Consider the following 13,375-nt stretch of genomic DNA (forward strand, 5'->3'; position numbering starts at 1 on the left):
TTAGGCAACAAAAATTTTTGCCACTAAATATTTTGATAATTAAACAAAAATAGGCAACGAAATTATTTCATTGCCTAATATTTTCCTCACAAAAGGTTGTATTCAGTGATGAAACAATTCCGTTACCTAAATATATAGTTCTATTCAATTTATTTATGATTTCAAATAACATGTTTTGTCGAGATGATATGGAGTATTTAAGATTGAAGCACCTATTGTTTCTAAGGAATGAATCATATGATGTTCTTTAATAAATTCATCTGGTCACATGATTTTTTTTAAATAATTCACATTATTACACATTGTTCTTGAGCTAATACATATGTTTGTGTGATATTCTTGAGAAAGTCGCTAAAGCATTCGTTTTTATAAATAGTATGCTTGCTTATGTTTTCAATCGTGTGATGATCATGATGACATGTTTGAATATTTTCTCTTGGAAACTTTAGATGCTTGATCCAAATTTCATAGAGAATGACATGCTTTTATGTTTTTATGACATATTGATAGCTTGGAATTTGGATGATGTAACAGGACATTGGTCATGTTACATTTAGAAAATCACTTCATCGGATGAGATGAGTGTCTGATATATTCTCACTTCCTAACTTAGCATTCAAATTAAGATCAAGGGTTCATAAACAGAGATTTATCAAATGTAATTTTGTATTTTATAGTGTAATTAGGACCAAAGCCATATAATTCTTATATTGTATCTAGGATCAAAGCCTTGTAAAATTATTTTCAATCAATACAATGATGTATCTCTTTATATGAATTTCTTATTTTTCATTAATTGAATAAGTAATGACTCTCAATGTAAAATCCTCGATCTAGGGAGCAAATATAATAAGTTGAACCATCATTTTAAGAGGTATTACACATAGTCTCTTCCATTTACATGAGTTTGTTCCAATAAAACAAATGGGTTGAGATTGCGGTCTCTCACAATGACGACTTTATAGAAGATATTGAGGGCTAGACTTCAAATAGACTATGGCGGCTAATCATGTCATCGTATGTTTATTTCATTAATTAACATGTCATTATTATGTATGTTGTTCATTATGCATGATTGAAATATTTATTTTATTTTGTGTGCCGCCTAGAAGGCAAGGTAGTAGTAGTAGACTAGTAGTCATGATCGCAGTTTTCCTATATTTATGTACCCAGTGACAAATCACCCAACAACCTATTATCACCTTGATACTTCTTGTTGATATGTAATAAACAAACTATATCGTTCGAAACAACGTGACATTCCTACCTTTTACTATTGTATAGAGGCTCATTAGAACTTACCACATAATCAGTCCAATTAATAAAGTGCATAACATGTGCATGGGTTTGGTCGTTGTTTGAACCATGATAAGGTCAAGCTCAACACCTGGGTTGGGTCCAACGTAATTGTTTGAATGTAATTTATTATGGATTAGCCCAAGCCTAAAATGTCTTTTATTGAACTTTTCTAAAGGATGAGCAAAAGCCCAATGCTAGGGCCCATTGTGATTATAAAAGTTGTTGATGAAAAAATGTTTGTCTTGAACCAACTCAAACCCACATAATGGCCATTGCTTAAACCATGTTTGAAGCTTGAATGGGCCCAAGACAAATACATGGGTCAATCATGATTAAAAAGAAATTGTCCATAAGATATTTCATTGCTTTAAAATGGTTTAATTTTTTATTAAATTAGTTTTATTTAGCAAACGTTGACACTTTTTAAACTCTAATTAAGCATGGTGATAAATTTAATGAAAAGAAACAATGATTTGAATGAAATCGACATATAAGATTTTTTTTCCCCTGAGCTGAGAAAATATATGCTTTTGTTATAACTTGCTGAGAATTGATTGTGTTTATGAAATCTAACCATTACGGGTTTACTATGTTTTGAACTCTGTCAATGACTCAATAGGGATATACGTTCGCATAGAAATTAGTTTATTATCGAGCTTACCATTGATCCACGTGTGGTTTTGGTTCTAGTTATATAGTATGACAATAGCCACAACTTTTTTTTTTTTTAAGAAGAAAATCACAACTATTTAGTATATGTAATAGTTTACAAAGTGTTTCTTGTTTCAAGTTTGTTAGAGATATATTAGCCTAATAGTATAGGCTCAAGCTCAATTCTTTTGTATGTACAAGTAGAAGACTTGACTTGCACACAGTAGAAGGATTGGGCTTAGGCCTGGGCCTATGACTTAACTTGCACACAATAGAATGATTGAGCTTGGACTTATACTATTGGGCTAATATATATCTCACAAAGTCAAATGAATATTTGGTATCATTATGATTTGTTTCAATTGTGTATTATTAATTCAAAATGAACCAAATAAAACAATGTTGTTTAAAGCCTATGAAATTATTGGAGTTTTTGAAAAAAAATATAAATAACTTTGATTTACTTTGGTTACTTACTAGGTTATCTCTCTATCTCCTAATAAACAATAACATGCTACAAAGGCTCCCAACTCCTTTCTCTACTGCAGAATTTCAGATCTTGAGTAATAACAGAAACAAACGAATCTTGTTGGGATAGTGTATGAGAAGATATTATTAAATGTTAAAATCTTGTTTTTACATAATGCTCGGAAGTCTTGAAAAATATGAGTTTTATTTTAGTTACAATGGATACTGTTAGAAGATGTCAAATTTTGAAATACATTTTAGAGAATAGTCATTGAGTTATATTATTCATATATGTAGTTCGAAATTTTAAATCCCCCTCCCTCACTATTTACCTATAAAATAAATAATGTTAAATTTAAAAATTATATACTCTTATATTTTATAAATTTGCAAGAACAGTTTAGAATTTACATCTACAAATATCTTGTCAATCATTCCATACCATTAATTCACACATTCTCTGTTTGTTTATAATGCATGTTGAATTCTATATTGATTGGACATTGTTTCTATCACAATTACAAAAAATATGCATTTAATGTTTTTTATAACTAAAAGTCTAAAACTATGAAAAAAATGAGAGAGAGAGTCGCTTAAGATGGTTTGGTCATGTTCAAAGGAACGTGATTATTGCACTAGGAAAAAAAAAAGTTGATCCAAGTTAAGATAATTTAAAAAGGTAGGGGAAGACTAACATAAGTAAAAGTAATAATAATAATAAAAAAAAAAGACTTCTCAAAAAAAGTAACTGAGATTATAACTTTAGATAGATTATAATGAAGAAAAAGAAATTAAAAATACATGTGACAGAGTCCTAACTAATATGTTAATCCATAGTCAACCCCAAAATTTGGGATTAAAACTTGATATTATTGTTGTTAAACTAATGTTGTGATATAAAAAATGTATTTTTGAATAGGGTATTATCTTTATATTTGATAATATGACAGTAATTAAAAAATTAAAACTTATATTTTACAGAAAATTTTACAAGATAAATACAATAGAAAAGGTCAATGACTTTTCTTTTTCATATTCATAACATGAAAGAAAAGGGCGCTATATAATATGGTATTTTTCACTTTATATTTTCTCAAACAAAAAAAAAAAAAAAAACTTGTATTGGATAGATTAAGAAGGAATGTCCAAGAAAGGTACGGCTAGACAGAGATGAATGCATTCACCATCTTAGCTACTTTCAATAAAATTGAAGGGGGAAAGGGACAAAATGATCCACTCAGGAATGAGAGTGATTCTTCATTCTTCATAAATTTGGATTTTACCCTTGATATTTTCCCCAATCATATAATAATAGGCACCACTAATTAAATTTATGGAAATCTATCATTCATGTGAAAGAAAAGAATATTATGTGATTGTACTTGGAGAGCATCTTTAATATTTTTTCCTTGAATAATGTAATTTTGATAACCAATGTAGATCAAAACCATTGCCCCAAATGGCTATATCAAAGATTCAAAACGACAAAGAAAGGTGTGCATCTAACTACGTACCAATCTGATAAACCCTAGTTAAAATTGATTTAATAAATGAGATCTACTATTATATAAGATAGGTAGAGTTGGTTGAAAATTAGCTAATTTTTAGCAAATTCTACTTTGCTCATCCAAACTGAACATAAAAAAGAAGTAAACAAAACTCCAAGGCGGCCATGATGATCATCATCACAAATTTGTTCACCTTCTCCCATGGTTATACCTAACATGGTGGGCATTCTTTGTAGTTAAAGACTTATTAGGTGTGGGTGAGTGGCAATCTTGACCTTATTGTTAGTATCAGCCTAGCTATTTATTGAGTTGCGGCTCACTCCAAAGAATTTTAGTCATTTTACCAATCTCATATTTATTTTCTAGCATTTTTTTTTTTTTTTTTGAAAGCCAAACCAACTTCATTCAAATAGACAAGGAACACGAGTCCACATACAAAGCTTCAAGCATCGGAGGAGGATCCTCCTCCAGCCAAACAACTTCCTCCCTAAGATTTCTAGCAAACCGAGCTAAAGAATGGGCTACTCTATTAGCAGCACGTCTAATGGCCCTGAATTCCACCAATCGCAACCTTCCGGCCAAGCAGCGAATATCCTCATAAAGGTTCCCCAGCCGAGACCAATCAGCTTGAGTTGACACAATGGACCTTATGACATTTGAATTGTCTCCTTCCACGATTAAGTCCGAGAACCCAACTTCAATCGCAAACTCCAAAGCTCGACGGCAAGCCAAGACCCCAGCCTCTTCACTGTCCATGACTGCGTTGCCCTTTGACGACAATGCTGCCATCACCTGACTGCCAGCATTTCTGATCATCACGCCCACGCCTAAAGTTGATGAATCTGTGAAAACCGCCGCGTCAAAGTTCAGCTTATACATTGAACCATCAGGTGGCCGCCACAACAGTGATGGGCCAACAGGGGTGGGGAGTGCAAGCAGGGACTGAGCATCCTTATACTCTGCCAACAAGCTTCATGCCCACTCATTTCATTTTAGGGAATGCTTGCAGCATGCTTCGTTTTTCTCCAAAAAAAAAAAAGTTATTATAATCAATTTTTTATTTCCATAATATGCATTTACTTCCTTTCAGACTTAGATATTGGTGATGCTGATGCAAATGGGTAACTGAGTAATTAGCAAGTATATTAATTGGGGACAGCAACAATAACGTGTTAAAATGTTTTTTTTTTTATGAGATAACGTGTACAAATGTAAGGTAAGGTAAGGTAAGGGTCAGTGCTAAATTCCCGCAGGAAGAGCATAGAATTGAACAAATGATTGGTCAGTAGAGGCTAGAAACTCCCTTGTGTTTTAAACATCTTATACTTTCTCGTATTTTAGGGCGCGATTGCCGTCCCTTGTGTTTTAAGTTTTAAATCTTGACTCCAAGGAGACATCATCCCATGCACACAAGTCATTTGGTTCACACGTTTCACAACCCAAAATATTAACATGGCAGTTTGTTTCATGCTAATTTTTGAACGAGAGTATGTTTGCCACAAACTATTAGCTTTTAATTTTGTTTTAATTTTTTTTCAGTTTTTTATTATAATTTAAATTTAACAGAACGATTTAAAAATAATAATTTAGTTTTAAATTTTTTGTCACATATTCAAATAAAATCTACAAAAAAATTATATCTTTTGTATTATTCTGTGTAAATAAGTTATATATATATATATATATATATATATACACACACACATATAAACTACAAGATACCTAAACGATACTAAAGGGGCTGTGTTCTTCATTGCTTTTTTCTATTTTGATCTTTACTTTTGTTGCTTTTGTTGTAACTTACAACAAATAAAGTGGGTAATGGACGAGTTCATGGATATAGATAAAAATTGTCACCCCTAGTTGTAACTTGTAACTTAGGGCACGTTTGGTAGATTGTAATAGACACTATAATGTAATAAATATTCCTATGGCATAACTATTCGGTTGTTTGGTTATATTTTTATTACAATGAATAGTTATTCCTTATGAATAGTTATTCTTCAAAATGAGGAATAACTATTCCTTATCAAAAGTACTGAATATCTATTCCTTCACCTTATGTAATAATTTTTTTTTAAAATTTATTAAAAACCTATTACTTGCCACATCTTCAAAAGGAAAGAAAATAAATTTTCCTTGTTATTAATTATTAGTTCTATTTTGAAAACCCTAAAATAAGTGTATTTTAGGAAATTTGACTTAAAAATGATTTAATTACACATTCTTTTTATACTCAACTAAATTGTGGATGCATATTCAGAATTCTATTCCTAAATTGTTACCAAACTAATGAATAGTAATACTTATTACATTCCAACTTAATGTATTCATTGTAATATTTATTCCTATTTTCATATAATAATTATTACAGTATACCAAACGTGCCCTTAGAGTTATGGTCTACTCTCATTTATTAGGGGTGGGGCCAACTCAAGGCGTTGTGGGACCTAAGGCAATACTTTAAATATGGTCTATTCTTATATTTTGAATATTAATAAAAGATTTATTTAACTCTTGGTATTTTATTTATTTAAAATCTATTTTTTAGATGCAAAATTACAAATTAAAATGAATTAATCATATTACTCAATGACTAAACAACTAAAATAAATACTATCTATTGAGTGAAACAACCAAATACTACAAAATTATGATTGAAAATTTAAAAAAAAATTATATATTTAATATCTCTAAATAAAATTCGAGCATAAAGTTATTTACTAGTGCGAGAATAATGAGTTCTTTCAGCATTTGTGTGTGGGAAATTAATGAGTTCTGTACTTTAAAACTAATAAAAACAAATAATCATTGTCACATCCAACAGAAAGATTTTACTCAGTCTGGGTTTTCTTTTTTTGGTATTTCTTTGATAAAAAAAATTACTTTTTAATTATTAGTAAAAATTTAGGGGCCTTATTTTCATTGAGGCCTCAGGCAGTTGTCTAATTGCCTCATGCCTTGAGCCGGCATTGATTAGGGAAACCAAAATTCAAATCTCCATTTCCATTGTTGTAACTATTGAATTATTATTATTTTTTTAAATGATGTAATATAATTAACCTGTTGTTGGTGAGTGATGGTTACAACTTATAATTATATACACTCAATCGACTTGACATTGGTTTAAGCTTTGACTCATACCTCCTCCTCCTCCCCCTTCCCCTCTCTTGCTATATGTATATTTATAAATAAATACTCATTATTATCTACTCTAATTTATAAATGAAAGCTCGAATATGTGTGAAAACACAAGAGCTTGTTTAGACCCTCAAATTAAAATTATGGTTAAATTGCTTTTACTCTAACTTAGACTAAGTGCGGAATAGGAATAAATGAGTGCAAACAACCAATAACACTACCCTAAGCCATATTCATCTATTATCAACGATATAAAGTAAAGCTTAAGAGTAGGAAAGAGAGATACAAATATAAGATAATACCAAGACGTGTTATCAAAGAGGAAACTGAAGAACTTGGCGAAAAATCTCTCCGCCGCCCTCCAAGTGGTAATCGATCCAGTAGAGAATAAAGTTGGAGTATACGAATAACAAAAGACGCCCTACTCTACCAAATGTACTTGAGCCCTCTAAGCTCCTGCTACCAACTGGCTTCTCAGAACCTTGTTTTCTCTAAACCTTGTCTTCTCTAACTTTTCTGGATCTCGCAATATGCCTAATTGCATCCGCCAATGATTGGCTCCTTTCAATACTTCCCAGCAGCACCAAAACCTCACTTGACACTCAGATTGGATGTGATAAGTGTTTGGGCTATCAACCTCTCAAGGATTTAGAGATGGAAAGATAGGAGTAGAGGAAAACCATAAAGAAATGTGTAGATGATTGTGAGTATAACATTCTCTAACTCTTGAGTGTGTATTTTAGGGTTTTCTCTCTAAAAAATCTCCTTACAATATGTGAGTAATAAAGGTATATATAGTGTGGGTAAAGACTTGGTAAAACAAAATGACAAATTAGCCAAACAGAATGTTGCACGAGTATTTCATAAGAAGGTCTTACTTGCGAGACACTTATGAAAACTCTAGGTTGTCATGACTTTTCGCATTCCAGTTATGTGCTCCACACGTGGTTACTTTGCGGGTTAGCTTTTCGCAAAATCCACTTGTTCTTTGTTTTAAACTTGAGTCTTCACACTTTTTTACACTCATCCCTTACAATTAAAAACCACATAAATATAGGGAAAAATGATTGAATAAAATTACAATCAAATTTGGCACGGAATTAAAGTCAATACAAAATAGTTGTAAATCACAACTTTACCAAAAAAAAAAAAAAAAAATCATGTGTTTCATTCCCCCTCTCAGTAGTTGTTGTAATTGTCAAATTATTTTTTTCGTTTTAAAAAGAAACGTCATTACACACATTCATCCCATTGATGCTTACACCAAAAGCCAACTTTTGGGCCTAATTAGTAGTGGCAAAGACGATCCTATTAATGGTGTGAATCCTAAATCAGCAAATGATTAAAAATAAATAAAAAAATTCAAGTTTCATTAACCAGTTTGGTTAGATACGAAATAATGGAAGCCAACATTTTAATTATCTAAATAGTTAAAAAAAAATATATATATATATATATCTAAATAGTTGTACCCCTTGACAACCTTTGTGAGCTTAAAGGGAATTTTTTTTTTTTTTTTTTTTAAATTGAAAAATATCCCTTATTAGGTAAGTTAAACTTGTTTGTTCATTGGGCAACTTCGATGATAAATTGACACAAATCTTATTGAATTAGGGCCATCAACACAATCACCAAATCAATTTTGGAATGTTTGACAAAAAACTTCAAAGAGTGAATGATAAAAGTCAAACTCAATCAAAATCGAGACAGATCCTAACACCTAGATCACCATAAATGAAAGCAAATATGAGAAAAAAAAATACTACTAAAAAATAAAGTCAAATTTTAGGGGCTAAAAAAAAGAATAGGGAGAAGAACTCAAGCCCCTTCGCTTAATGGAAAGAGCAAATCACTGCCCCTTCGCTTAATGGAAAGAGCAAATCACTGTTCACTTATTTACCCCACTGTTCCACTGAGTCTGCTAATTCATTGTTATGGAAGATATCGATGAAGCTATATTCTCTGTGTCCTTTGTGTCCTGGATAACCCCATCACCATTCATTAATCTTGGTGGGTCATCTTCATTTTTGGTTCTTTAAGTTTTAGATTTATCATTTTGATCAACTGAGTTCGATTTTGTTTTTATAATGATCATTTCGCTCATCTTTGTGACTAATATAGCCGTTAAGTGTCAACAAAATAACGTCATTTTTCATTTTAATGACATGATTGACCATGCACATGGACAAATGAATCAAATGAAAAATCTTAAAATTAAAGGAACCAAAATAAAAATTACTCCAAAATTTAAAAGATTTACACAAGGTATAATTAGTGCAGACTCTATGTTATAAGCAATTGATGCGATCGTCTAAGGCCCCAAATACGGAAAAAAGCTCCCAAACTTTAATCAATAGGGTTATTTCTTTCATTGTAATGGTATTAATTAAGTCAAAATATTAGCTAATAAATAAAATAATTTTTTTATATCTTTTTTATCAAATGAAAAACAAATAAGAAAGAGAGAGAAATGCTACTTCCACAATATTTTTTCAACAAATCATAAGTAGCAAGTTGTTACAGGCTATTATTGATGGCAAAAAATAATTTTAGTGGTGGGTTCAAATTAGAATTAGTAACAAGTTAACACCTACCTTTTGTTGTGAAAAATATTGTGAATGTAGCATTTCTTAAAAAAAAAAAAAAGCAATATACAAAAAAATTCACAACATTTTCCACAACAATTGAGCTGGCAAATTTTTATTAACATCGCTCTTTTACTTACTACTACCAATTTGTCACATTAACTGGTGTGAAAAGTTTTGTCAAATTTTTTTGTATCTATAGACTTTCTATTAAAAAAAAAAATTCTACGTGATTTATATTAATTAGTAATAATTTTACATTTAAAACAAGATAATCAATTTTCACTTTAAGCCTCCAAATGCACTAAGCTGCCCCCAAATGCACCAAGTCGCCAATTTAGTTTATTAAGGAAATACATGTTTAGTCAAACTTTTTGTGATATTAATCACTGATACTACGTAGTCATCCATGTCTTTTGGGATAAGATATTAATGCCACACCATACCTAGTAGCTGAGGTGAAAGCTTCTGATTAGGGCTTGCAAATGTTTGATATTCACACATTCTTAGCAGAAAGGGGACCATAGTGGTGGACCCCTAGCCTTTAGCCACTACCCTCTAGCATAAAAAAACGACACAGCTTGTGGTTGAAATCACAGAGAGGTACGTGTGTTTTATGTAATGGTGAAATACAAAAAAGTCTTGGCTCTTGTTTTCTACACTAATATCTGATATCAACAAGGCTTGCTATTGAGATTCGCTTATTTTATTAAAATTAAATTTCTTTTGTTAAAAGTATTGTAGATAAAAAAAAAATTTATTTGAAATAGTATAATAAGATCCTTGAATAATAACAAAAATAAGCTAAATAGTAAAATAAATTGACAAAAATAATTTTTGCCAAATAGACATTAGTGCTAAACGTAAGAAAAAAGCATAAGACAAAGAAATTTTTAGATTTTGTATTACTGTTACAAAGTTGGAAGAGGGTATGACCCATGGGTAGCAAGATGAGGCATTTTACATGAGATGGTTGATTAGAATGTTTTGAAAATTGTAATTCAACCATGTGGATCATTAGTGGGTTCCAGTTAACTCAATTGGTAAAGTTTTTTATGGTTGTATAAGAGATCTGAGGTTCAATCCCCGCCTACACCAAAAACTAATTGATGTCTTGGTCTGATAATAAATAGCTATTATCAAGAGCGTACGTCATAAATTAAAACTCTCTCTCTCAAAAAAAAAAAAAAAAACTATGTGGCTCACTAAACAATTAAGGGGATGCAAAGGCATTAATTTATACAAATTGAATTGATATTTCTGTCTGTTTACATGTCTCATACACGTCGTGTATACTTACATTCCGTAATTTGAAATAAATATGTTAGTACTATTCAATCTAGAATTTTATAGGTTATGCCTACGATTTGTGATTTAATGATATTGTCCGACTTAGATTCCAACCTATCATTTTTGTTGTGAGAAAGAAAAAACTTTTATTAATATCTATTTACAAAAGAGGTTTTATTATTTATTTTAAATTGTTTTAATAAAAAATTAACCTATGTACTCTTCTTCTCACCTATTGATTTTGAACCAAAATCAATGTGATACGAAAGGGGAAAAAATTTCTAATAGGTGGAGGATTTGTTGAATCTCAAACTTGAATGACACTTGGTTCTTTTGTAAGATCAAGATGAATAATAATAATAATACTAATAATAATAATTGTAAATTATACATTACTATTTCTCTATATGATACTAAGGGTACGTTTGGTACACTGAATATAGATTACATTAAGAAAAGTAATTTTTATTATTGAGAATAAAAGAAATTGTAATGGAATAACTATTACTATTCATAAGTTTGATTGTTACATAAGGAAATCTTGTAGAACATGATGTATAAGGAAATTTTATATTTTTGGAAATATATTAATTTTAAAACCTATTATATGCACTAAGAAATAACTATTACATCCATTTTAAAGAGGAATAACTATTCTTCAATTTAAAAAATAGTTATTCCAATGTAATAACTAATCTATGTAATAAAGATACAACCAAATGACTGAATTGATATTACACATGAATAACTATTCCATTATAGGAGATATTACAGTGTACCAAACGTATCATAATTTGTAAAAGTAAAAAACAAACTCCGCTAGAGTCCCAAGGGGGAGTCAACCCACGAAACAAACGGTCCTATTAACATTGACCAAATGCAACCACAAAAATTCCACGGTAGGCTTGCGAATCAAAACAAATGGCACATGTCAACGCTCCCTTCGCAGCCACACACATTTTTTATTTATTTATTTATTTTTATATAAGATAAAAATTCTACCAAAACTTAATATAAGTGCATATGTATGTGAAACTCTCACTTAAAAACTTAAATTCTAGTCCTTACTCCCCTCATCCAACACGAATTTTGTACTTATGAAGTGATCATCATGCCAATACCAAGAACACGAGATGGTCAGCCATAGGCAGCTTAATACTAAGATTTTTTTTTTAATAAAATAATTGATACTAAAATTCATTCAATAATATACAATACATTAAAAAAAAAATCTTTGTTATTTTTTTTTTTTGAGAAATAATTACAACATGCTGCTAACTCAGCAGCTCGAACCCTTTCCCCCTTAGACCACCAAGCACTTTGTATATGGGGAGGTGCCAATTCAGCTACAAGGTTTTTGGCAAAATCTTTGTTATTAGATTCCTCCATTTTATACTCCACTAAGTATGGTATGCTTTTCTTAAAAAAAAAAAAAATGATAGTATGTGATTAATTTCATATGCTACTAATTATAGTATGAAATTTATTTTATACTCCACTAATTATAGTATGTGATTATTCACTTTATACTTAACCAAGGATGTGATAAGATTTGCTCAATTACGCGGTTATAATAAGTCTACTTTACGTGTATTTATTATCTTTATTACTCTTAGTGTTTCCAATGATCGTGTTCATGGTTTAAATCCTCCCACCTCCAACTATCGATGCAATATATATATATATATATATATATTCATTTTATGCAAAAAAAAATTCCCTGTTTTATGCTTATGAATTTGTCTTTTTTTTATATTTTTTTTATTATAACAAAAATGTATTTGACTTTTGTGGGGATCGTTCGACTAATAGGCCCATAGGATTCAGAACGGGTTCAGGATTGGTGGGCCAGTGGCCCATCGGAGGCCATATACCCGTCCGAGGACACCATGGTCCTCGGCAGAACGCGTCCGAGAACGATCGCGTCCGAGAATGATCAGGACGTGGCCTCGTTGCGATCAGATCTCAGAATTCAGTCATCTCAAAGGGTAGAGTAGCCGACTAAAGATGAAAGAGATAAGACAAACAAATATCTGAAGCTACAGCTACCTCCGCATTAATGACCTCTCAACCAACTCTCTGGCCGCATTAATGTGGAGGTGATACCTGAGCAGTGGGAAAGCAGCCTTACAGCTGCCTATAGGAAGTTCCAGGAGGTGCCAGATGGGACAAAAAGAAATCCTCCGAACCCAACCTACACGTGTGCGGCGAGGATGGAGCGCAAAGGGAGATATATAAACTAAAGGAAGAACACGAAAAAGGGGGATCAGACAGAGAAAAAAAAGAAAGAAAGAAGAACAAGAGACGGAAAGTAGAGAGAAAAAAAGGAGAAGAGAAAGAAGGATTGGTATTAGTCACTAAGGGGGAATATCCGGAATATCAACTGAAAAACCTTGAACGTTCATGAAATTGAGTCTTGGGAGGTTAGATTAC

The 13,375-nt window shown here is 31.2% G+C and overlaps 1 protein-coding gene across 1 annotated transcript; it reads right to left on the reverse strand.

The window, feature by feature from the left end:
* Positions 1 to 4,331: 4,331 nt before the first annotated feature.
* LOC115949869 lies at positions 4,332 to 4,805 on the reverse strand. The gene has a single exon (XM_031067137.1). The coding sequence runs from the start codon at positions 4,803 to 4,805 to the stop codon at positions 4,332 to 4,334; it is 474 nt and encodes a 157-aa protein (XP_030922997.1).
* Between the last annotated feature and the right edge of the window lie 8,570 nt (positions 4,806 to 13,375).

The sequence above is a fragment of the Quercus lobata genome, chromosome 6, assembly GCF_001633185.2.
Source record: "Quercus lobata isolate SW786 chromosome 6, ValleyOak3.0 Primary Assembly, whole genome shotgun sequence".
In the NCBI taxonomy this organism is placed as follows: domain Eukaryota; kingdom Viridiplantae; phylum Streptophyta; class Magnoliopsida; order Fagales; family Fagaceae; genus Quercus; species Quercus lobata.

What these genes read in the sequence shown, in the direction of transcription:
- LOC115949869 (XM_031067137.1), bottom strand. Translation starts at nt 4,805, where the DNA reads ATGTATAAGCTGAACTTTGACGCGGCGGTTTTCACAGATTCATCAACT.